Genomic DNA, 24872 nt, shown 5'->3' with positions numbered 1-24872 from the left:
TCCCTGGTTTACCTCTGACCTCCGACCTCTGAAGGCCAGAGCTCGGCAGCTAGAGCGTAAATATAAGAAATCTGGTTTAACTGTTGATTCAGAAATCTATAAATACCATGTACTTCAGTATAAAGACTCCATCAACAAGGCCAAACAAAGCTTCTACTCTGGTATTATCAGTTCTTATGAGGGTAATGCAAGGACTCTGTTTTCAGTTCTCAACAAACTAATTCAACCCCCCAACGCTTTACCACCGCACTTCTATTCCTCTGAAACCTGCAACTCCTTGATGCTGTTCTGGACTACGAAAATCAATAACATCCACCAGCAACTCAGATCAAATGTTGTGTCTACGCCCTCTCCAGAACCTTTTCTCCTTTTTGAGCCGTTTTCCCACTTTTCATCTTCCTGATTTATCTGATATTTCTGAGTTCATATGTAAATCAAAGCCTGCCACATGTCATCTTGACCCCATGCCCACGGGGCTTGTGAAATCCTGCCTCTCTTCTTTACTCCCACTCATTTCTGCTATCATTCACTCTTCTCTCACCACCGGTATCGTTCCCTCCTTATTGAAGACTGCTCTAGTCACTCCTATACTGAAAAAACCTTCCTTAGATCCTAACAACTTTAACAACCTCCGTCCGATTTCCAATCTACTCTTCATTTCTAAGATACTCGAAAAAGTGGTTGCAGCTCAACTTCATTTACACCTGGTTAATAATAACATCTACGAGAGATTTCAATCTGGTTTTCGCTCATGTCACAGTACCGAAACTGCTCTACTTAAAGTCACTAACGATCTTCTAATCAGAGCTGACTCTGGTCTTCTCACCATTCTCGTCCTTTTAGATCTGAGCTCAGCCTTTGACACCATTTCTCACTCTGTCCTTCTAAGCAGACTTTCCTCTCTCGGCATCTCTGACACACCCCTCGCCTGGTTTCAATCATATCTCCTCGACCATTCCCAGTTTATTCAACTAAGATCATTCCGCTCTCGTCTATTCCCCGTCACCTCTGGTGTACCCCAAGGCTCAGTTTTAGGCCCTCTTCTCTTTAGGTACCATCTTCCGCAAATTTGATCTTCAGTTTCACTGTTTTGCTGATGACACCCAGATATATATCTCTTGCAAACCTGATTCCTCCCTCCCACCTTCTTCCCTTACAGAATGTCTATCCAAGTTAAAATCCTGGTTTACCTCTAATTTTCTAAAGCTCAATTAGGATAAAACTAAGATCCTCCTTATTGGCACCAAATCGAACCTTTTGAAGGCAAACCATTTCTCACTCACCATCGATAACTCCACAGTTTTCCCTTCTCCTCAGGTTAAGAGCCTTGGTGTCATCCTAGACAGTTCACTTTCCTATAAATCTCACATCAATAATCTCACCCATTCTGCCTACTTCCATCTACGTAACATTAACAGATTGCTTCCTTCTCTTTCCACCCAGTCTACGTCCATTCTTGTCTTGTTACCTCCCGTACTGACTACTGCAATTCTCTTTTGCATGGTCTCCCCCTGTCAGAGATTTACAGTTAACAAACAGTCAGGTGAATAAGCAACACTGAGACACTCGAGATAATTAACGTGCTGCACGGGTGAACTACTCAGAGAGCAATCACACCGAACTGCAGTATTCGTTTATTTTTATAGGTTACATCGTCAATATGCAAATATAATCACATTTCCTGTTACGCAGGTCCTGATGCTGTCTGTGTGTAAGCTGTGTGTGTATGTGTGTGTGTGTGTCACAAAGTATGTGTGTTGCAAGTCAATTTCTAAGAATAATATAATGCAAGTCAACTTCTGCGGATATGTATTTCTGTACTGGTCTCGGTAAATGTCAGTGTCACAGGGTCAGCTTCCTGTTTCTACAGAAAACTGTGTCTGGTGAAATATGTATAACATAACTTTTGAAGCATAAGCAAATAAAACAATAAAAACTCCCTAACACCCCCAAAAATCCCTCCATAAGCTTCAACTAGTTCAGAACTCTGCTGCTCGCATTATCACCAGAACCCCCTCCTACCAGCACATCACCCCTGTTCTTCAGGAACTTCACTGGCTCCCTGTGAAATTCCGGATAATTTTCAAACTTCTTCTGCTCACCTTCAAGGCCATTCATAACCTCGCTCCTTCTTACCTTTCTGACCTGTTAACCACCACTTGTTCTGCCCGTTCACTTCGTTCTTCTTCTTCTATCCAGCTTACTGTACCTTCCTTCCGCCTCACCACCATGGGAAACAGAGCTTTCAGCTGCTCTGCTCCCAGGCTGTGGAACTCTCTGCCCCCAGAAATAAGAAACATTGGTTCTCTCCCCCAGTTTAAATCCCAACTCAAAACTCATCTGTTCAAATCTGCATATTCACTGTGAATCCACTGTTTGTTAATTTTATCTTGTGCTTTTATTTTATTGTTCTTATTCTGCCATTGTTTTACTAAGTGTTTTATCCTATTGTAAAGTGTCCTTGGGTGACTTGAAAAGCGCTCATAAATAAAATTTATCATTATTATTATTATTATTATTATTATTATTATTATTATTATTATTATTATTATTATTATTATTATTATTATTATTATATGCCTGTATACACCTGTATATATATGGCTTCTTCATTACATCATTGAGCTTTAATCTGCACTTGCGAATGGTGCAGTGAACTGTGTTCCTGAGCCCATGCAGTGATCTAAATGGCAGAATGTTACCTGAATGTCTGGGGGACCAAAGCTCACAGGCATCTAATATGGATTTTTGGCCTCATCCCTTAAGCGGAGGATTTCTCAAAATTCTCAGAATCTTTTGATGATTTGATGTACTGTACACGATGATGTCTTCAAAGTCTTGACAATTTTATATGAAAAAATATTTTTCTGAAATGTTTTCACAGTTTTTAGACACTTTGCAGACATTAGAGGTTAGACGTTTTGCAGATTGGTAAACATCTGGCCAGTTTCTTTTAGGAAATGGGGTTGTTTAACCCTCCTGCCTTCTTGGGACCTTTTTGTGCCACTGCTATGTGTTAAATGGCTGCCATTTCCACTGTGTTCAGTGGAATATAACCAAACTTGCCACAGGATAGTTTTTACCTGTCAATGTTAATATTCCAGTGTGAATTCCTTAAATCAGCCTAAAATGGCTGAGCAGCAGAAATCCCCACACCCATCACCCTGGGGACCATTTTCTGCCCATTGACTTCCATTATAAACGCTATTTTTCAACCCCAAATTATCATCATATGATTTTATTTTTTCTTCTTTTCTTGGATGTCAATGAAGACTCAGGGCCTTGAAGTTTTAATTTTTAAATTGCAAAAAAAATGCAAAAAAAATAATGGCAGGTCAAAATGTATGTTGGTGCCAATCTTTGGTCCATCTAAAGGCCTACTTATAATGACAATCACATATTACTTCAACTGGTTTTTTGTGGAAATATTTAGTTTCGTTTTTTGGTTTTTGGGGCTTATAACACAGGGCGCTCATGTAATAACACTGGGATTTGAAGGGTTAAAACAACGAAAATATAATTAAAACTTTACATGAATATTTCAGGGAGAAGTAGTTTTACAAGGTTGGCTAATTTAAAGTGGAATAAAATATGGATATATGGTCTTTTTATGGCGTGGCTGAGAATGGTCCCTAGGGTGATGGGTGTGAGTTTTTTAAAGGATGGCAGGAGGGTTAAATAGTGTCGTTTGTCTAGATCTGATCATAAAGTGATAATGTGGCTGAGAACATCTCTCTACTAAAGCCATCTACTCACTGAGAAGCCCCTGCATTAGATTCATTGAGGTTTTTGATTTGGTCAATTTTTCAGCCTTTGAAGGAAATAATTCCATGTATTTATTTCCCTTTGTTTCCTCCTCCAGATGCTCCAAAGCCTCCCTCTGTGTCAGTGCGTCCCTCTGGTGAAATCAAGGAGGGCGGATCAGTGACTTTGACCTGCAGCAGTGATGCTAACCCAGCAGCTACGTATGTCTGGTACAAGACAAATGGAAGAACACCTCTTAGTAAAGAACCCGAGCTTGCCTTCAGATCCATTGAGCCCTCTGACTCTGGACAGTATTACTGTATAGCTGGAAATACATTGGGAAGGAAGACATCTGAATATACTTCTATCGATGTGAAATGTGAGTGGAAATAATTTCATTTTTCTCAGATTCAACAATTTTTCTTCTCACTGACCGATTTTATCTCTCTTTAGAGACTTTCATTTGATTTTTGATCATCTGTATCAATTGTCAATAAGGTTTTGCTCACAGTAGTTCAACAAACGTATACCTCTAGTTGATACATTTTGTCAATTCCCCATCATTTGCAAAGACTTCTGACTAATTGTGTTTAAAATGTGAGTCTGCATTTGTCCTGTGAGCGACTAGTGAGGAATTCTTTGGGATTCTGGCATGATCGCGCCACCATGGAGCGATCGTGGCTCAAGAGTTGGCAGTTTGTCTTGTAATCGGAAGATTGGCAGTTTGAGCCCCGGCCCGGACAGTCTCGGTCGTTGTGTCCTTGGGCAAGACACTTCACCCACCTAAAAGTGCTATATAAATGCAATCCATTATTGTTATTCTTTGACATGTCATCATAGCTGGGGTAGGCTCAAACCACCCAAAAATGCAGTAAAGCTTACTGTTTTTTCCAATAAGAAATTATTGAACCAACTCTCCAACATATCTGTCCATGGTTTCAAGATGATGTGCAAACTTTTCTTTTACTGCTACAGAAAAGAGGCAAGTAAAGTGGAAAGTTTGAACTGGCATTCATGTTCACTAAGAAACTATAATTTGATCAGACTGGTCAGTCATAATGTCTCTGTGGACATCAGTATTCCTGCTAAATCCTGCTGGAGTGGCTGTAGCTCAGGTTGGTGATTCAATCCCTTGCTGCTCCAGTCTGCATGGCAAATATCCTTGGGCAAGATACCAATGCCAATTTGCTCCCTGATGCATCCATCAGGGTGTGAATATGTGCATAGAAAAAAGTGTTTGTGTGAATGCGTGAAAGAGTCATGCTGTGTAAAGTACTTTGAGTCCTAGAGTAGACTAACAACATCCATCCTGTCATTTACACTTACAAAGATGTTTGATTTTGTTCAAAAACTACAATTACCTTCCTGTGTTTCCCCCCAGATGCTCCAAAGTCTCCCTCAGCGTGAGTAAATCTGTCTGGTAAACCCAGGAGAACATTTCAGTGACTCTGACCTGTGGCAGTGATGCTAACCCGGTCTGCTGATTCTGGAGAGCATGACTGTGTAGCTGAGAACAAATTTGTGCCGTCAACACCTAAACACGTTTCTATTGATGTGAAACATGAGAGAATCAGGTTGAGAGAAAAATGCTTCATGTTTACTTAATTAACACGTGAGGTGTCAAAATATATACAGAAACTTATTACATACACTCGAATCTCACCACATTCTTATTATATATACAATTATCATTGTATCTGTTATTTTTATTTGTGCTAACACATTATCTGAACTGCTTTTCTGCTCAATTGCACATTAAAAATATATTGTTATATATTTCATTCTTATTAGTTCATCTTGTCCATTCGTCTGTCCACAATTGATAAGAATCATTACTTCTCCTGGAATATTGATCAGATATAACCTATTCATTTTTGCTTTTTCATTCCATTTCTCTGGATTATTGCAATTATCTAATAATTGGAAAACAAATTATTGTTTTAGGTGTTTTTGTATTTACATTTCCTTTAACCCATAGGTTGTGTTTAAAGCTCTCTTTGTGCTCTGCAAATACATTACTGACATCATAATTCAAATTAATACAAAGAAACCAATTAATCAAACATAAAACTGAATCGAGTCACCCTTCTTTATGTTTTGTATTCTGAACTGCAGATATTCATATAAGGAAGACCTTTACGGAGTTCCTTCTGTGATTACATTGAAGCAAAATGTTGTTAGTTTAGAATTAGCGAATATCACCTTTTTTTTCTTTGTCATGTAAAACCACAGTAAAGGGATTCATCTGTCATTTTGCTGAACTTTAGTGTAAATGTACATGTAAAACCTAACCAGCTTCCTCTGACTGCCACTGTCATGTTTTACTGTCATTAAAGGAAAACAAATAAACACAAATTTAGAGGACTTATATCCGAGTAATACTTGATTATCCAATCATCTCTGTGTTATCATATTGTCAGTGTGTGACTGTGGGTAAAAGCATATAAGTGAGCAGAATACAGTGACCTCCTCATGTCTTGGATGGGAGGGACAAAAGGACTGAGGTCAAGAAATAAAATGGGAAATATAAACAGATAAACAGAACTGAAATAAATGTTATAAATTACGCATTAAATAATAGCCTTATTCCAGTGAGTTAATGGTAATGTTGTTATGTTATTGAAAATGTTCTCACATGCAGGTCTTCCAAATGCTGTGCAATCCAGCTGAAACACAACAAATATCTCATTCATGTGAGTCATTGTTGGAGTAGTTTGACTATTCAGTGCATGTGCCACTTTCTTGAAAAAATAACTTAATATCAGTGACAAAGTCAATGTTCCACATGTCCCACCACAGCTTGGGAGGATGGAAAGTATTTTAATAATGATCATTTGTGGGTTAGATGAGTCTGCCACGCTGCAGTTCACCAGGTGTGCACAGACTTTAAAATACAGTCACTGCAGCTCAAGGTTAGTCATGGAACATACTCAGATTATGTTATGCCCTTTTGCATCAAGTCTGCATCAGCTGTGTTCCCTTTGTTTGGTTATTTGTTGTTCAGTTTTGGTGACCTGTGTGTTTAGTTTTCAGTTTACTCTCCATGTCTGTTTTTATGGTATTATGTTCAGCTTTGTTCCCCTCATGTTTACTCTTCCTGCATTACATTGTGTATTTATTGATTTTGTTTCCCTTCACCCTCTGTTGAGTTGTCCCACTAGCTCTGCTGTTCCAAATTTTTCCCCTGTGCTTCCTCGTGCCTTATGGATTTCTTGTTGCCTGTTTCTGGACTACCTGTACTTGTTCTTTTCTTGGAATAAACACTGAGGGTTAAAGTATGTTCAACCTTCATCTACCACATCCTGCATTCATTCACCATACCGCACACAGCACCTGATAATCATTTTAAAACACATCCTATTATTTATAATACAGTTGATTTAAAATTATTTCATCTCCATAAAAATACAAGAACAGACACATACAAGTAAAGTATTAATAGATTAACAAAAACAAAATAAAGGATGAGGATTTGATGCTTTGAATTAGAAATATAATAGGAGATGCTTCTTTCCCCTGCACCATACGTTCAGAAGTTCAGAACATCCTGTCTCAGTGACACTATTGAAATCCATGTTAATTTTTGGATAAAATTCTAGGCTTGCTTGTTATCAGCTCTTCTGAAAACATTAAGCTGATCCAAAACATTTCAAACTAGAGTACTACAGTTACTAGACCACCTATATTAGCATCTCATCTTTGGCTTCCTGTATTTCTTTCTTTCTTGGATTCAAAATTGTGATTCTATAAATTCTATATCCTGAATGATCAGACCCCATATCTTTTTAAAAGACCTCATAGCACCACATTATTCCAATATTGTATGTAAACATGGGCTCCTCTAGCAAACCAGTTCAAATTTAATAGTTAAGTCAAGAGAAAGGCTGATAAGTAAGTCATAATTTAGTTATAGTTCATCCTTAATTGTACCAAATGTGACTGGAGGGCCCAGTCAGACCAGCTGATTTTCAAAATAAAGGACCCGGTGCAGATTATACACCTTGACTATGAAACACTTCTGGTCTTCTTTAACTGAAAAAATAGTGCGGGGGTTGCAATATCTCGGACATGAGAATACACCACAGACCTGGTGCATTTCAGGGGTCATGCTGTTGTTGCTCTAATCTGACACAGTGACCATCCCTCATTCATCCTCACTTTCCCTTCTCATGCATTTCTGTGGCTCTTTGCTTGCCTTTGTGTTTACTGTTATTTTGTTGTTTCTCAGTCTTCTTCTTTCCTCTCTTTAGAGTGTTTGCACACCTCTAATAATTGAATAATTTATATCAAAATTTAAAAAAAGTAAAATTTGAACAAATCCTAGGTGACTGCAAACTTTTATTAAAATAATAGCATCAGAAATTTTAAAAAGCCAGGTACCAGCAACTCCATTGATGAACTGCTGCTGTGACCATATTTTTATCTTGCCATTTCCCCCAATTAATAACAAAAACACCTTTGGTTAGTAGTGCCATTGTGGCCCTTTGTTCATCATTTTTATGAGCAGAGTTTACAGGTGTAGAAAGTGGTGGAACCTCAGAATCTCATCTCTGCTTTGTGTAGATATGTGTTACTGCTGGCTTCATCAGGTGGTGGCCTCCGGCTGATAAGCTGGAGGAGGTGTCTGGGGAGAAGGAGGCCTGGGTTTCTCTGCTGAGGCTGCTGACCCCACATGCCGACCTCAGATAACTAGAGGAAAATGGATGGATTTATCAGCTTTAGCACCTACACCTTTAGTGCTCCTCCACAGTTATCTTTCTTCTTCATAAACAGTATGATGCGAATCAAAAAATGAAAAATGGTGCTGACACTGTTGGAAAAAGGTGGGGGAACAGAGGGACCGGAGGCGTGTCTCAATGATTACATTCGACCTATGACACAAGGGGGTGGAGCACATGTGATTAAGCTAGCCATTAGATGCATGAGCACACCCCCATACTTCTTGTGCTACTTTTGGTATTAAAACACCACAAAATTAGTTCCTCAGGCTTTAATATAACACATTTAGAGGGCTGTATGTGGTTTTGAAAACAACAGCATTCAGTCCCAGATGTAATGGCTTCATCCTTATTCATGCTTCATGCTGAAAAAATCACATGAAAAAGAAGGAAGTGTGACAGTTTTACTTTTCGGTCTTGTGCTTCCCAACAGGGACATGATTTTTAAAGACAACATCTTTTTCTATGGTAAGTAGAAGTTACTATTTTATATCTTTATTTTTATTGTGTTTTTGCAGACTGGAAAATACAATATTTAAACTCTTTGCTGATACAATTTTCTGTCACGCAGACAGAAGAGAGGAGCAGCCATGAGTGCAACTGCAGCAGCAAGGATTGAATTTGTATTTGTACTGCTTCTCACTGCATCGGGTACTGAATAACTAACTTTTACAATGAAGGAAGCTAAAAGAGTGACATTTGTTTTAAAGTTATAATATGATATTAAAAGTTATAGTGTGTTTATCATGACATTTCCACAGATTATTAAAATGTTCCCACCATCAGCATCTCAGGATGTTTTTATCTCGACATGTCTCTGTTGTGTATGACTGCATAAAAACTGCATTGCTGTTTGAAATAACTCTAAGTGGGTCTGATAGTAGTATATTTGAAGTATTTAGTTACGGTGTCTCTATACTAAAACAAAACAGGAACCAAACATCTTCACTTCAATTTCTTCAATTTCTATTCTCCTTTTGGTTTCTAGTAAAGCAGCTCTCAGAGATCTGCAAACGCAGCAGCACTTCTGTTCTGCATTTTATAAAGTTTACTATGAAACTTATCATCAGTCTCATTGCACAGTAAACTGTTTGAAACACGAGCATTTTAACACACTAACAATAATTAAGATGCACATTAAATCTGAATTTAGGTTAAAATTACAGATGCCTTTCTTAGTCAACACCTTTTCTTTGTTAGAATAGAACAGAATAAAATAGAATAGTCCTTTATTGTCATGGCAACTGTGCATGAATAAAATATAAATAGTAAGACAGCAGGGAGAAATAACAAACAATTATAAATATATACAAAACTACAGAAAAGCACACAGTTGTGTGTACATCAATATAAAACTTAATTATTAAAGTGTTGAACATAAATAATAACATGGCAGTCAAAGTGCATAATAAAATATTAAATTTCATATAGAGAAAGCTTTGTCTCAATGACTTGCATTTCATTTTAAAGACACTTCGTACAAACGTTTCCATTATTAATGTCACTGTGATTGTGTCTGTAGTGTCTGATGTGCTCTGTGTTACAGCGGTACTGGGTCAGAATGGTTGGTCAGTGACTTACACTTCCACTCACATCTGCGCCTTGAAAAAATCAACAGTGGACATAGGCTGCAGCTACAGTTACCCTTCTACAAGACACAATATGAATACTGCAGTTCAAAAAAGACTTTGGTCTATAAAAAACAAGGATGAACCGTTGGATCTGAAAACATACGCGCCGTACTCGCGCCGAGCGGAGTACCGCTTTCATGAGAACGACTGCACTCTGAGGATCACAGACCTGAGAGAGAGAGACTCTGATGAGTACAAGTTCAGATTCGTAACAAATCAGCCTGATGGAAGTTATACTGGTTCACCTGGAGTCACTTTGACTGTCACAGGTAAGATTTTCATTGAAAATTCTACTGTTTTGTTTGGTGGTTTAGTTTAAAATGAGGATTATTTGTTTCTTCCTTACAAATCCAGATTTACAGGTGAAGGTGAGAAGATTGTTAAGCCACACAGAGCTGCAGTGTCACAGCAGCTGTGATGTAATTGATCCTCCATCATATGTTTGGTACAAAAATGGACAGAAAATAGAGGAAGAAACATCTCTGCGAGTCTCTGTTGGAGGTGATGACAGCAGCTATTCCTGTGCTGTTAAAGGACATGAGGGTTATCGCTCTGCTGCAGTGTGTGAGTTTACTCCACAGTGTCACTATAAAAATCCTAAAATCATACAAAACATGTCAAGATTTAAAATAAAAAAAGACCACCTTATGTTTAAAGCCATCTTTTTAAACTTTCTCTTATCCTCCAGTTTCTCCAAAGCTTTACTATGTGTTAGTGAATCCTTCTGCTGAAGCAGAGGAAGGAACTTCAGTGTCTCTAAACTGTGGCTTTAATGCTAACCCAGCAGCTAATTACAGCTGGTACAAGGGAAACATCCAAACACGTATCAGTGAAGGAACGGTCCTTGACTTTTCATCTATCCAGCCCTCTGACTCTGGAGAATATTACTGCACAGCTGAGAATGAGCTGGGGAGGAGTGCATCTCAGTCCATCTTTATTAACGTGAAATGTGAGTAAATCAACTTTAATAACAGTTTGCTTGAACCCGTTTACTTTATTCCATCTCTCCTGAGTTGTTTTTCTATCATCAAATATTAAACATTCAATTCATTGAAAGGCGATTGCTGTGTAAACCTACTGTACAACCCATTAATATTTCATCTGAATGATTCAGTTACTGAAGGGTTTCTGGTCAAATGTCTCTATGCTTTATGAAAGCAACAAAACATTTACCATAAGAATTAAAAAAAAAGGAACCAGCTCATTTTGCTTTTTGCTCACATCGGTTTTCTTGTTTCTGTTTCTGGCATGATCTGTCATTAGTGATCTACGCAAAACACATAGAGGCAGCAATGTTTTCACTGCCAAACTGAGCATACACAAAACAAACTACAGAGCTTTTAGTCATAGTTATGCAACATACTGCATTCAATACAACACAAATGTATCTTTGCGTGTTATAAGATTTCCCTTTAATTGCCATCATATTTGAAATCCACAGTGGAATATATCTGCATCACAGAAATCACATTTGTTGACCTGAAAGTTTTTGCATGAGGAACAGATTTAGATTCAAACACCGTGAAGTTGATTCATCCTCATATCTTCTCCTTCAGATGCTCCAAAACCTGTTAATGTGTCAGTGACTCCCTCTGGTGAGATAGTGGAGGGCAATTCAGTAACTCTGACTTGTAGCAGTGATGCTAACCCAGCAGCTAAATACACCTGGTATAAGGGGAATAACAATAAACCTCAAAGTGTAGACACACAGCTTGTCTTCACCTCAATCCAGCGATCAGAGTCTGGACAGTATCGCTGCAGAGCTTACAACAGCGTGGGGGCGACATCTGACACCATCTCCATTCATGTGAAATGTGAGTGAAACTAATTTATACATCAGATGGTCCAGAAATCTCTCTCACTGAGAGCATTACTTCCTCATTATTTCCCTGAAATACTAACAAATTGAATCATTTTCTTTCTCTCAGATCCCCCAAAGTTTGTCTCAGTATCAGTGAGTCCTTCTAATGAAATCAGTGAGGGGAGCTCAGTAACTCTCACTTGTAGCAGTGATGCTAAACCAACAGCTAACCACTTCTGGTACAAGGATGGTGATCAGACACCTCTCATTAATGAACGGCAGCTCTCCATCACCTCCATCCAGTCCTTTGACTCTGGAGAGTATGTCTGTGCAGCTGAGAACCACCTGGGGAGGACGACATCTGAATCCATCTTTATTGTTGTGATATGTAAGTTCTTCACTCACCTTTATGCATAACCATCCAAATCTCCTCACTGAGCAGCTTGTTGAGCAGTCATGGAGTTGATTTAGTGAATAACTCAGTCTTTGCAGGAACTAATACTAACCTCTCTTTTTTTCTCCCTCAGATGCTCCAAAGTCTCTCTCTGTGTTGTTCAGTCCCTCTGGTGAAATCCAGGAGGGCAATTCAGTGAATCTGACCTGTAGCAGTGATGCTAACCCAGCAGCTAACTACACCTGGTACAAGGAGAATAGCCAAACACCTCTCGTTGTAGAACCACAGCTCTCCTTTATCTCCATACAGCCCACTGATTCTGGAGAATATTACTGCCAAGCTGTAAACAAAGTGAATACTTCCACGCCTAAATACATCTCTATCCATGTGGCATGTAAGTCAGACAGTGTTTAAAAGCAACATTCAGCTAGTTATTGTCAATATTTTATCTCATTATGAATTTGCCAATATTATCAGTTTGCAGCTCAAACTGCTTTATAATTACAGTTCAGCAGCTGACCTAAATAAAGTAAATTTATTTTAATATAACATTTTATGACTTCAATTTATGATCATACATTTGTCTGGGATGATTCTGTGTTGTGGCGAGGTAGCAGTTCAGTGACTAAGATAGTTTATGTTCTGTTCTGTTAGACACTGCAGGGAGGTTCTGGGTTCGCACCTTTGCCCAGCTTGGACCTTCCTGCAGAGTTTACATGTTTTCCCAGAGTACAATGACACACTTGTTGCGTTAACAGGCAATTCTAAATTGAAGGTATGGGTGCATGTGAGGGCTGTACAGCTGTACTCCCTCTCTGATGATGATGTTCTCTTACCCAGTTTGAATTGGGACCATCTCCAGTGGTTAGATAAGCGCTTAAGAATGGCAGATGATAGATGACATTACCCAATCAATGGTTTGCTTGATAGCTGTGTACAAGTCTCATACAGAGATTTGTATTATTGTATTATATCAAGGCAGACCCCATTCATTTTTTTTATAGACACAAGCCACAACCTTAAATATTAAGCAACTTTAAACTAAATTATCATATTAGCTCTCTGTTTACACATAAAACAGCTTGAAAAACACTAGTGTACACTAGTGTAACCATTAGGTTCACAGATTTGTTTGATTTGATCAATAATCAATAATAAACCTTTGCAGAAACTAATAACATGCATATAATCTATGTTCTTTCTCTACCAGATGCTCCAAGGCCTCTCTCTATGTCAGTGAGTCCCTCTGGTGAGATACTGGAGGGCAATTCAGTAACTCTGACTTGTAGCAGTGATGCTAACCCAGCAGCTAAATACACCTGGTATAAGACGAACAATCAAACCCCTCTCATTAAAGAACCACAGCTCATCTTCAGCTCCATCCAGTCCTCTGACTCTGGGGAATATTACTGTACAGCTGAGAACAAGCTGGGGGTCTCATCGCCAACATACAACATCTCCATTAATGTGACATGTGAGTGAAACAGGCTTATTTCTGTGAAGGTTCTCAGTCATCCAGGTCATCGTAGTCTAAGGAGCTTGGAAAGAAAAGCATCTGGACTTCTTTAAGTTGCTTGAAGACGTTTCACCCCTCATCCAAGAGGCTTCTTCAGTTCTAAGGTCAAAATGTTGGAGAGTCCCAGATTTAGAAAGCAGGGTAGAAAACTTTCACTTGGTGCTTTAAATTATGTTAACATTTGCTTTACTTGGTCTTCCATCAGCTTTGTTGCTTACTCCACTACATGATCAAAAGGGAGTTTCTGTGTGAGCAACATATCACGGGAGTAAGCAATAAAATGATGTCAAATTACTGAATTCATTTTAAAAGTGATTCTATTTTAATGTAATTTTAGTTATTTTATAATATGAAAAAGTCAGATGGAATTGGTGATTTACATACTGATAAATCAAGACAGGTAGACAAACAGGTAGCAAAATACAGCCTTCCAGGGAAGAAATTCTTAATAAAATAAAGCTTTTGTGACCACTTAGTGCAAAGGACGGAGTGTAACACTTTCTCGTAATTTTAATATTTTAATATTTTAATATTCATATTTTAAAATAATATATTTTAATATATGAGTAAACAGCATAACAGCAGTTACTGAAGCAAGAGGCAACTTTGTACAGCTTACAAAAAAATTAGAAAGACAAAGCGAAACAGAACTAATGACCTGAACAACATCAGCTTTCCTGTTTACTTAACAATCACAATCAGCTCCCAATATTATTGTCATGCATTGTGTGTAGAAAAAGTGGGTTGAAACTGTATTGTTAAAAGTACAGGTCCGCTCTGTGTTCTCCTCCAGATGCTCCAAAGCTTCCCTCTGTGTCAGTGAGTCCCTCTGCTGAGATAGTGGAGGGCAGTTCAGTCACTCTGACCTGTAGCAGTGATGCTAACCCAGCAGCTAATTACACCTGGTACAAGGAGGATGAAGAGTCACCTAAAACTTCTGGACAGAACTTTACCATCACTGACTTCAGACCTGAACACAGCGGGAGTTATTACTGTGTTGCACAGAACACCAGAGGGCATCATTACTCCACCTTACAGCTGACTGTTGTATCAAGTAAGTTAAATCTGATTTGTCTCATATCTGATCCTGTAGTTGTGTATTCTATTCATTTGGTTGAGTTTGGTTATGGTTCATTTTAGTTCAGGCTTAGTTATTAGTATTTAAAAGTGCCACCCTAATTCACTTGATCACTTTTTTAGGAGCATGGAAATTAACAGCTGTCATAGTCCCTGCTATTCTTCTGGGTCTTATACTCTTATACTCGGTCATCCTATGGATCATGTGAGTGGAACTTATGTGCCATTTATTGTATTGTCATTTCGCTAAGTTTGTAATTTCTTTAACACTTAATCATTATCCCAACTAGAAAAAACAGATCCTCAAAGCAGCAGCAGCCTGAGCCTAGAGAGGAACTGGATACCAGTGAACAGGTGACAGGAAATATTACTTGCTTTAAAGTAAATGCTGCTGCTTCACTTTCTGTAAAAAGTTTCCGGAAGCTTTCTGGAAAACCTTGTGTGGAATAGCTTTTAAGTTCTAAGACGTAAAATAGAACTTATGGTAAAATAAGCTTAGATGACATCTGTAAACACATATCTGTCCGCTTCCAGAGTGCTTGGTTGTTAGTTTCCATTTTTCATTCCTTCCACTTTCCCACACTGTCAAGCTCATTGCTGACATCACAGGTCTAGTCAAAGTATCTCTCTGGTTGCTTTCTTCAAGCCAATTACCATCCACTCCACGTTTCTTAAAATCTCACTGCTAATCTGTCATTCTCCCTTGCAGACTCCTTCGTGCAACCCACCTCCGCCCCATCTCTGCCTCTCCCATGTTACTCAGAGCTCCAGTCAAGCCTGCATCTTCATCACCACCACCAGCCTCTAGACTCTGGAGGGTCCTGCCTAATTCCTGTCACCGCTGGGAATCTGTTCAGCCTTGACCGGCCATCAGAGTCCAGTCACCAGATTGCTTGAAGGAATTCAGTTCATGAATAAATAGTGTTCAGTTCATCCTAACCATCTCTCCTCATTGACATTCCATTCCCTTTCTCACATTCCAATATAACTCTACAAAGTGTGTCAGTCTTGCAACTAATAGACCGCAGACAAGAATAAAAAGCCAAACTCAACTGTCCTGCACAGTTGAGAAAAATATATCAGCTTACACACAATATTTTAACACAAATGTGACAATAATTAAACCTCACGGAGAGCACGTCAGGCTCAAACACTAGTGAGCAAATTTAGAATGAAATCATATCAGAGCATATATATATATCGATATATAGATATATAGATATATATTAGGGGTGCAACGATACACAAAATTCACGGTTCGGTTCGATAATTTGGTGTCACAGTTTGGTATTTTTTTGATACAAAAAAATGTTCATGCTCTTTTAATTTGTCATTTATTAAAATTATAAATATATATTTTAACTCAAAAGTACAGTTTTTAAATTTAATATTGCTGAAACAACAAAGTAATAAAAAAATTAATCTATCTGATCGAGAAATCACTCATCTTTGGAAAAGAGAGTTTATTACAGAGAAATGGCTCTTTCCAAAATAAAAGCTATACTATACGCTTCTTCTGGGCTATATTCTCAGCAGCATATTAAACATATCAGGTCCCCATAAGGAGAATCATGTGCTAACGGCTGTCTAAATGACTCGGGTAAAGTTTGTAGCATGCGTGCTTGTTGTTTTTGTCTGCTTCCACTTGTCTTTGCACTAGGATGATGTCGACGTAAATGTGCAGTCATATTTGTTGTGTTCCCACTAGTGCTGTCAGCGTTAATCTTGTTAAAATGACGTTAACGCCACAACACGGCAAATCTCCGTTAACGAGCTCCATGCGTGGGGCTGGACGGCCAACACGTTAACGAGCAAACTGTGCTAACGCAGTAGTTCCCATCCATGTAATTGAGCATTGCGTGGCACATCCAACATACTGTTTTTCATTTTGTCCATGACGCGCTTACCTTCAGGGTCATACGTCACATGAAAACCAAAATAGTTTCAAAGGCCAGATCTGAATGAGGGTGGGGGAGGTTCAATTTGCCATGTTGCAACGAGCTTAGCTTCTGTCTTGCTAGTTTGTGCTGCGCTCAGTGGATCTGCGCTCGACAGTGCAGCCTAGGCGGAGCAGTCGAACGCAGATCCACTGAGCTCTCAACACAGACAGCATTGTCAGAAGAAAAGTTGATAAAATAAATTAAAGATTTTGTTTTGTTCAATACATATGCGTACCGAACCAAAAGCACTGTATCGAACGGTTCAATATCGATACGAGTATCGTTGAACCATGAAGAGGCCGCTAGGAAAGCTGCAACTACCAAGTATCTACAGATCGTCAGGCAAGTCATGAGGAGTCAGCTGAACGGCAAGAAAATTCTGGGCTGTTAACACCTACACCCTTCCCGTGATCAGGTACCCTGCTGGTATAATAACCTGGCCAAAGGCAGCGATAGAGCAACTGGCATCAAGACTGACATACTTCTCTTGGCTTACGGCAGAGATGGTTGCATTTTCTCCTGTCTCCTCTCCCTCCCTTATCTTCCTGCTTGGCTTGTATTGTCTTTGTCTCGTTTCGTCTAACTGTCATAGACTCTCTTTGCCTTGTTCTTTAAAAATCAAGGAATTATGGATTTGATCAACTGGTCTCTAAACGCTTCTTGACACCTGAGAAATCTGGGTGTGGAGGAGCCTGATCGTCCTGCAGGAACGTTGGCTGCCAGATACACGACCATCTTTCGCTGGAACAAGTGGCATCTCACGTGCCTAGTAACGCTCTCAATGGAGGACATTGAAGAAAATTTTTCAGAACCTTGATAACAGCGTTCCTGCTGATTGGAACTGGCACAGCCCTGGCTTATCGACAAAGCGGTTACAGCTGCTCAAAATCCCACAAGGCTGCCCGGCATGATTGACGGTGGGTAGAGCCACGAGCAATCAGACTGTGATTGTTGAATGCAATATGGACTCAATCATGGAGAAGCTCACAGTTCTAGAATTGGGACCAGTGACAGACACTCTCTCTATCGATAAATCAATCAGTCACTATGTTCATTTGGCCTTCCTTCACCAGCCAGAAGCTCGAAGGCTAAAACTGGGACAAATACTCTCCCAGACTACAAGACTGTGTAGACTCTCTGCCCTATATCTTCTACTTCCACAAGGCCACCGGTGTTGGCTTAGGGATTGCTGACTTTTGCTTAACTGGGCAAAAGGAGACTGTCTCACGAGTTGGATACAGGATACACACATATGGACACACATATGCACACACACACCAATATACAGTCATCCCACCCCTCCCCCTTCCAAACACCTCCAACGTGCTTATGTCTTTTTATGTTATGAAATGTGATAATCATGTGTATGTGATGAGGTGGGTTTTTTTTTTTTTTTTTTTGTTCTCAAACTGATCTCCCTTTAGGAGCCTGTTATGTTTGTGTAATATATTTGTGGTTGTAATGGTAAGATGGCTCTGGAATGCCAGCAGCCTTAACAGCCTTCGGGATCAAAAGAGTTTTAATGAAATGAAATGAAATGAAAAAAAAAAAAAGGAAGCTCCTAACCTAAGTCCAGCATCCTGAGACTGCATGCTAAGGAGAAGGAAGAATTTTTACTGACACTATTGAGTGTCACTAAAAACAGTCCAGGATGAGGCAATGAACATCCATGAATACATCAGGAAGATGGCCCCAACCAACCACGTGCTCAGTGAATACTTCAGGCAACAGAAACCCAAGGCAGAGGAGGAACCATCATGGAAGGACAGGCCCCTACACGGTATGTACCACTGGCAGATAGTGGAGGTGGCTGACATCCAGATGTCCTACCGGTGGCTGGACAAAGCTGGACTTAAAGACAGCACAGAGGCACTAATCCTGGCAGCACAGGAACAAGCTCTGAGCCCAAGATCTATAGAGGCTGGGGTCTATCACAATACTCAAGACCCCAGGTGCAGACTGTGTAAAGATGCCCCTGAGACAATCCAGCTCCCTGCAGCCCTTCTAGGGTGGTGGAGAATGACTGAACGATCATGTGGGACTTCCAGAGATAAATGGTGGTGGCTAACCAACTGGACACAGTGGTGGTGGTGGTCAAGCAGGAGAAGACGGCCATACTGATAGATGTAGCAATACCAAATGACAGGAACATGAGGAAGAAGGAACATGAGAAGCTGGAGAAATACCAAGAGCTCAGAGAAATATCAAGAAGATGTGGAGGGTGAAGGTAACGGTGGTCCCAGTGATAATCGGAGCACCAGGTGCGGCGACTCCCAAGCTAGGCGAGTGGCTCCAGCAAATCCCAGGAACAACATTGGAGATTTCTGTGCAGAAGAGTGCAGTCCTAGGAACAGCTAAGATAATGCACACGACCCTCAAGCTCCCAGGCCTCTGGCCTTAAAGGGCCTTAAATTGTTTTTATTAAAAAAAAAAATAAAAAAATATGTATTTATTTTTTTTAAATCAATAATTTATTTTGAATTAAAAAAAATTCTCCCATCTAAAACCTTTTATGGTCAATATTAAAAACAAAAAATAAAGACAGAAACAATATCTGCAGTGAATTCTGCAGTGCCACTTAAAGGTTACTGAACCCTGTTTGGGATATGACATTTTAAACGTTTGAGTAAAAGCAAGCCAGTGAATAAAGTTTAACTTAAAAGCTGTTTTTATTTAGAGGTCACAGTCTATTACAACAAGGAATGTGTGGCTGATGAGTTTGTCAGTTAACTCAGACTTGACCACAGTAAGTTTTTGATGTTGTTTCTTTCTTCCTTCTCTTTGTAGCTAACCTTTAAATTTGGAAAAGCAAAAAAGCGCTGCTGCCCTGAATCACACAGCAGACATTCTTGCTTGAAATGCAAAAGAGAGAACTGTGTATCACTATTTTGAAAAGGAAGGACGTTAGGGAAGCTGCTTTTATAAGCTGTTGTACGGTTGTTAAAAAGCAAATTATGCTTTTCATGAGCACAGCAGCCTCTGTTCCTGTTATTATGTGACTGTTTTATTCTCATGCACTTTACTCATCTGCTGGAGTGTTACTGTCATAACAGACAGAGAGGCAAGAGGAGCAGCAATGGCTTCAGCAGCAGCAGTCGCCCATCTTCTTTTTGCCCTTTTTTTCTCTGTTCAAGGTAATGTTTACATATTTATATATATATTAGTTTTATTGTTGTTTCCCATGTCAGACAATTATGTTGAAAGATGGTATATGTGACTCCATCCATATGTTATGATGCTGCTGGGTCATATTAAAATACAGTAACAACAGCTTTAAAACTAGTGACCAGTGGTCTGCTGATGGTACCTTTCAGTTTCCATCTTTCTGTATATATTTTAATGAACAATTGTCATAAAATAGAAACTGCCTATTTACTAGGCTTATTTTTAACACCCAATTTCAAATCCCTGAAAAATACTGAAAGCAAAAATTAGATTTTTCTAATTTAATACTTCTTTTCTGTACAATATACAATTCCGTTTGTAGGTGTTATAATGATAATTTTCTATATACTGGCTTCCCTCTCGCCTATACTTTTTCTTACTCATCATTATATATAAAATTGGGATGTTCTTCCTGAAAAAAAAGAAGAGAGTAGGACTACATGATGCTTTTCATACTCTAAAAATGCTCAAGTATCTCTACTTCTTTGTTTTAGTCCTTACAATATGTGAGGATACACGTTTTATGAACCTGAAAGATCTGGGTTTAGTTATTCTGCTGCATAGAATTGGACCTAATAATTTTTAATTTCATTTGGGCCTCATTGCAAAGCAAATGCTGAAAGTACATTCAGGTTGTCCTTTACCTAATAGGTAAACCGTTACATGACACTTAGCAAACACTATTAGTTTTTTATGGACTTTTGCAGAATGTTATCTGTAGCCTTATGTAAAGTAAAAACAAAGTACACAGAACTGATTATAATAAAAACTGTCTGATAATAAGCTTTTGGCTTTCTGTTATTACTTTGTGGCATGCTTTGATCTTGAACTCTTGAGTTTTTTGTTCACTATTATGTTTTTGTCAAGTGTTATGTTACAGTATATTCAAGTTGTGTTCTTTTTTTGTTTTATATTAATTCTTGGTCTGGTTTATTATTTCCTTTCCAATGGTCTTTTTGTATTTAACATTTTATTTAAAATCCTCCATTTTACATCATCCTTGAGTCGGGTTTCTGAGTTGTTGCTGTTATTGTTACCCCACCGCCATTCAGGTATAATTCAGGTGTAATATGGCATAACACTTATTTTTAATATACTTCTTTTTTTATGCACAAACCCCCCAATTTGTGAATAGAGCCTGCTCTGCTCTGCGTGTGTCTTAGCATGTCAGACATACACAACAGTGTCAGTACAGATTAAAAATACAGTTTTACTTCTGTTCTACTGATGTTGGACCAGATCTGGAAGATGCTTCTGACTGAACGCAATGCATAAATGGAGTGACTAAAAGTGACTAAACTCTCATACGATGTGACAATGTGATCAAACTGGACAGTGAAACCTAAGATTAGCTGGCATGATGTAAAGTAACTTGCTACCAGCTGTTTTTGTTTTACTCCCTCTTAGGCATTCAAATTGCCCTTCTCAGGCATCCAGAGAAGGGAGGTTTGTATGCTTAAGTAACTGAGACAATATCAACTCTAGGCACCAATTTGAGCACATGAATGTCTACAATGCCCCTTCTCCTCCACGTTTGGCATACAACATGTGTGGCTGTTCTCTAGCCACATATGTAAATCAGCATTAGTCAGAAGGGAAACATTTTTCCTGGCGAGTGTAACCAAATATGGTGGAGGAACACTGCGTGTTTCCACAAACCAAAAAATGCAACTGTTCTAAATTTCTGAGAATCCATCTCAGAACCGTTGGAAAATACCATTACACACACACACACACACACACACACACACACACACACACACACACACACACACATTATAGTGCAGGTCTCAAATCCTCCTATTGTTAGATGTGGCTGTGTGCAGACAGGAATAGGACCCAAGGTGCAGACTCCGGAGACAGTCATGAACTCAAAAAGGCTTTAATTTGGTACTCAAAATATAACATAACTGAAAAGACTCAAAACAAACTTAAACTGGAGGAATGACAGAACACACAGCTAGGAAAACGGTAGATCGCGACACGGACACAGAGAAACACAGGGCTTAAATACACAGAGGGAGCAATCAGGGAATGGGTAACAGGAGGGAAACACAGCTGGGGCAAATCAGGCCTAACGAGACAAGGGGAAGCAAAACCAGACACATTAACATCAGACATGGACTTTCAAAGTAAAACAGGAAACACATAACACAGACTGAACAAAGACACAGACTCGCACGCACTGCAACAGAGGGAACAGAGACGTGGGACCAGGGCAGACACAAACACTGACTGGACACGGGGATATAGCCACTAAGGACACACAGAGACGCGAACTAGACAAGGGGATACAGCTGACAGGGGAGACAGAGCAGCTAGAGAAGACAGAGACATAAACTATAAGACAGAACTCAAAGAAACCAAAGACTAGAAAGTATAAATAATATAATAAACTCAAAACCCCTGGGTCAACGACCCAGGCATCCTAACAGTACCCCCCCCCCCCCCCCTTAAGGGCTGGCTTCCAGACAGCCCAAACCACAACATCAAAACAAAAAAACAACCCAACCTGGGTGGGCGGCGGGGGAAACAGGATGGAGGGCTCGAAACAAACCAAACAAGGAGCCAGAAACAAAAAAAAGAACAAACAACGGAGCCTGGAAAGCAACAGAACAAAACACAGGAACAAAGTCCAAAACAACAGCACCAAGGCCCAGGCATAGTCCGAAAGCAAACAAACAAAAGAGCTCACGAAAGGCGCAGAGGCCCAGGCAAGAGTCTCAAAAAAAGTTCAGGGGGGCCAGCCCAGAGGCTAACGCACAACAGTCCAAACCCGGGCAGGTCAGGGGGGCGGCCCGGAGGCTGATGGTCCAAGAGCCCAGAAAACAGGTCAGGAGGCCGGCCGGGCGGGAGGCACAGACGGCGATCGAGCAGATCAGGAGGCCGGCCGGGCGGGAGGCACCGACGGCGACGTAGTTCAGGGGGCCGTCCATGACAGCAATGACATCCAGTCATCAGCCGGACAGGACGTGCAGGACGAGCAGGCCGGACAGGACGTGCAGGCCGGACAAGACGTGCAGGCCGGACAAGACGTGCAGGCCGGACAAGACGTGCAGGCCGGACAAGACGTGCAGGCCGGACAAGACGTGCAGGCCGGACAAGACGTGCAGGACGTGCAGGCCGGACAAGACGTGCAGGACGTGCAGGCCGGACAAGACGTGCAGGACGTGCAGGCCGGACAAGACGTGCAGGACGTGCAGGCCGGACAAGACGTGCAGGACGTGCAGGCCGGACAAGACGTGCAGGACGTGCAGGCCGGACAAGACGTGCAGGACGTGCAGGCCGGACAAGACGTGCAGGCCGGACAGGACGTGCAGGAACAGACAGCATGGAGACCTCAGGAGCAGACGAAGCTGAACACTCGGAGGCCGGACCAGGCGGAGCTGCAGAGGCTGAGGTCGGATCAGGCGGAGCTGCAGAGGCTGAGGTCGGATCAGGCGGAGCTGCAGACTCGGAGGCCGGACCAGACGGAACTGCAGACTCGGAGGCCGGACCAGGCGGTGGAGCCGGTGGTGGCTGAACGGCCTCGCCAGAACCATCAGCAGACACTGGAACGTGCTGGCTGGGTCCTCCCGGACCCCCAGCTGACGAGGCAAGAGGCTGAACGGGCCCCTCGGATCCTCCAGCAGGAAGAGACGGCTGAAGCGGTTCCTCGGACCCTCCAGCGGAGACAGGTGGCTGAACGGGCCCCTCGGACCCTCCAGCAGAGACAGGTGGCTGAACGGGCCCCTCGGACCCTCCAGCAGAGACAGGAGGCTGAACGGGCCCCTCGGACCCTCCAGCAGGAAGAGACGGCTGAAGCGATTCCTCGGACCCTCCAGCGGAGACAGGTGGCTGAAGCGGTTCCTCGGACCCTCCAGCGGAGACAGGTGGCTGAACGGACCCCTCGGACCCTCCAGCAGAGACAGGTGGCTGAACGGGCCCCTCGGACCCTCCAGCGGAGACAGGAAGCTGAACGGGCTCCCCGGGCCTTCCAGCTGACGTGGCGTGAGACTGAACGGGCTCCTCGGGCCCTCCAGCTGACGTGGCGTGAGGCTGAACGGGCTCCCCGGGCCATCCAGCTGACGTGGCGTGAGACTGAACGGGCTCCTCGGGCCCTCCAGCTGACGAGGCGTGAGGCTGAACGGGCTCCCCGGGCCCTCCAGCTGACGTGGCGTGAGACTGAACGGGCTCCTCGGGCCCTCCAGCTGACGTGGGGTGAGGCTGAACGGGCTCCTCGGGCCCTCCAGCTGACGAGGCGTGAGGCTGAACGGGCTCCTCGGGCCCTCCAGCTGACGAGGCGTGAGGCTGAACGGGCTCCCCGGGCCCTCCAGCTGACGTGGCGTGAGGCTGCACGGGCTCCTCGGGCCCTCCAGCTGACGAGGCGTGAGGCTGAACGGGCTCCTCGGTCGAGCAGGCTCACCATCCGCTCCATCTCGCCGTGGAACTCAGAAGAAAAAGAGTCTGCAGGGTCCATGTTCTGGTCGCGATCTTCTGTTAGGTGTGGCTGTGTGCAGACAGGAATAGGACCCAAGGTGCAGACTCCGGAGACAGTCATGAACTCAAAAAGGCTTTAATTTGGTACTCAAAATATAACATAACTGAAAAGACTCAAAACAAACTTAAACTGGAGGAATGACCGAACACACAGCTAGGAAAACGGTAGATCGCGACACGGACACAGAGAAACACAGGGCTTAAATACACAGAGGGAGCAATCAGGGAATGGGTAACAGGAGGGAAACACAGCTGGGGCAAATCAGGCCTAACGAGACAAGGGGAAGCAAAACCAGACACATTAACATCAGACATGGACTTTCAAAGTAAAACAGGAAACACATAACACAGACTGAACAAAGACACAGACTCACACGCACTGCAACAGAGGGAACAGAGACGTGGGA

The 24872-nt window shown here is 41.4% G+C and overlaps 1 protein-coding gene across 1 annotated transcript in view; it reads left to right on the top strand.

The window, feature by feature from the left end:
- The window catches only part of LOC101486197 (sialoadhesin), a 34469-nt gene extending 18649 nt beyond the window's left edge, over positions 1–15820 (top strand). The window contains exons 22-34 of the mRNA XM_076885361.1: positions 3863–4123; positions 4822–4859; positions 9894–10362; positions 10448–10657; positions 10782–11042; positions 11650–11907; positions 12022–12282; positions 12422–12682; positions 13499–13762; positions 14598–14858; positions 15005–15086; positions 15172–15235; positions 15591–15820. Of these exons, the coding sequence (XP_076741476.1) occupies positions 3863–4123; positions 4822–4859; positions 9894–10362; positions 10448–10657; positions 10782–11042; positions 11650–11907; positions 12022–12282; positions 12422–12682; positions 13499–13762; positions 14598–14858; positions 15005–15086; positions 15172–15235; positions 15591–15689 (2789 nt within the window). The 3' untranslated portion in view covers positions 15690–15820. The remainder of the gene's footprint in view (positions 1–3862; positions 4124–4821; positions 4860–9893; positions 10363–10447; positions 10658–10781; positions 11043–11649; positions 11908–12021; positions 12283–12421; positions 12683–13498; positions 13763–14597; positions 14859–15004; positions 15087–15171; positions 15236–15590) is intronic.
- Positions 15821–24872: the final 9052 nt, after the last annotated feature.

This window comes from Maylandia zebra, linkage group LG6 (assembly GCF_041146795.1).
Source record: "Maylandia zebra isolate NMK-2024a linkage group LG6, Mzebra_GT3a, whole genome shotgun sequence".
NCBI classification, from domain to species: domain Eukaryota; kingdom Metazoa; phylum Chordata; class Actinopteri; order Cichliformes; family Cichlidae; genus Maylandia; species Maylandia zebra.
The sequence above is the reverse complement of the archived record's forward strand: the minus strand, read 5'-3'. Positions and strand labels throughout refer to the sequence as shown.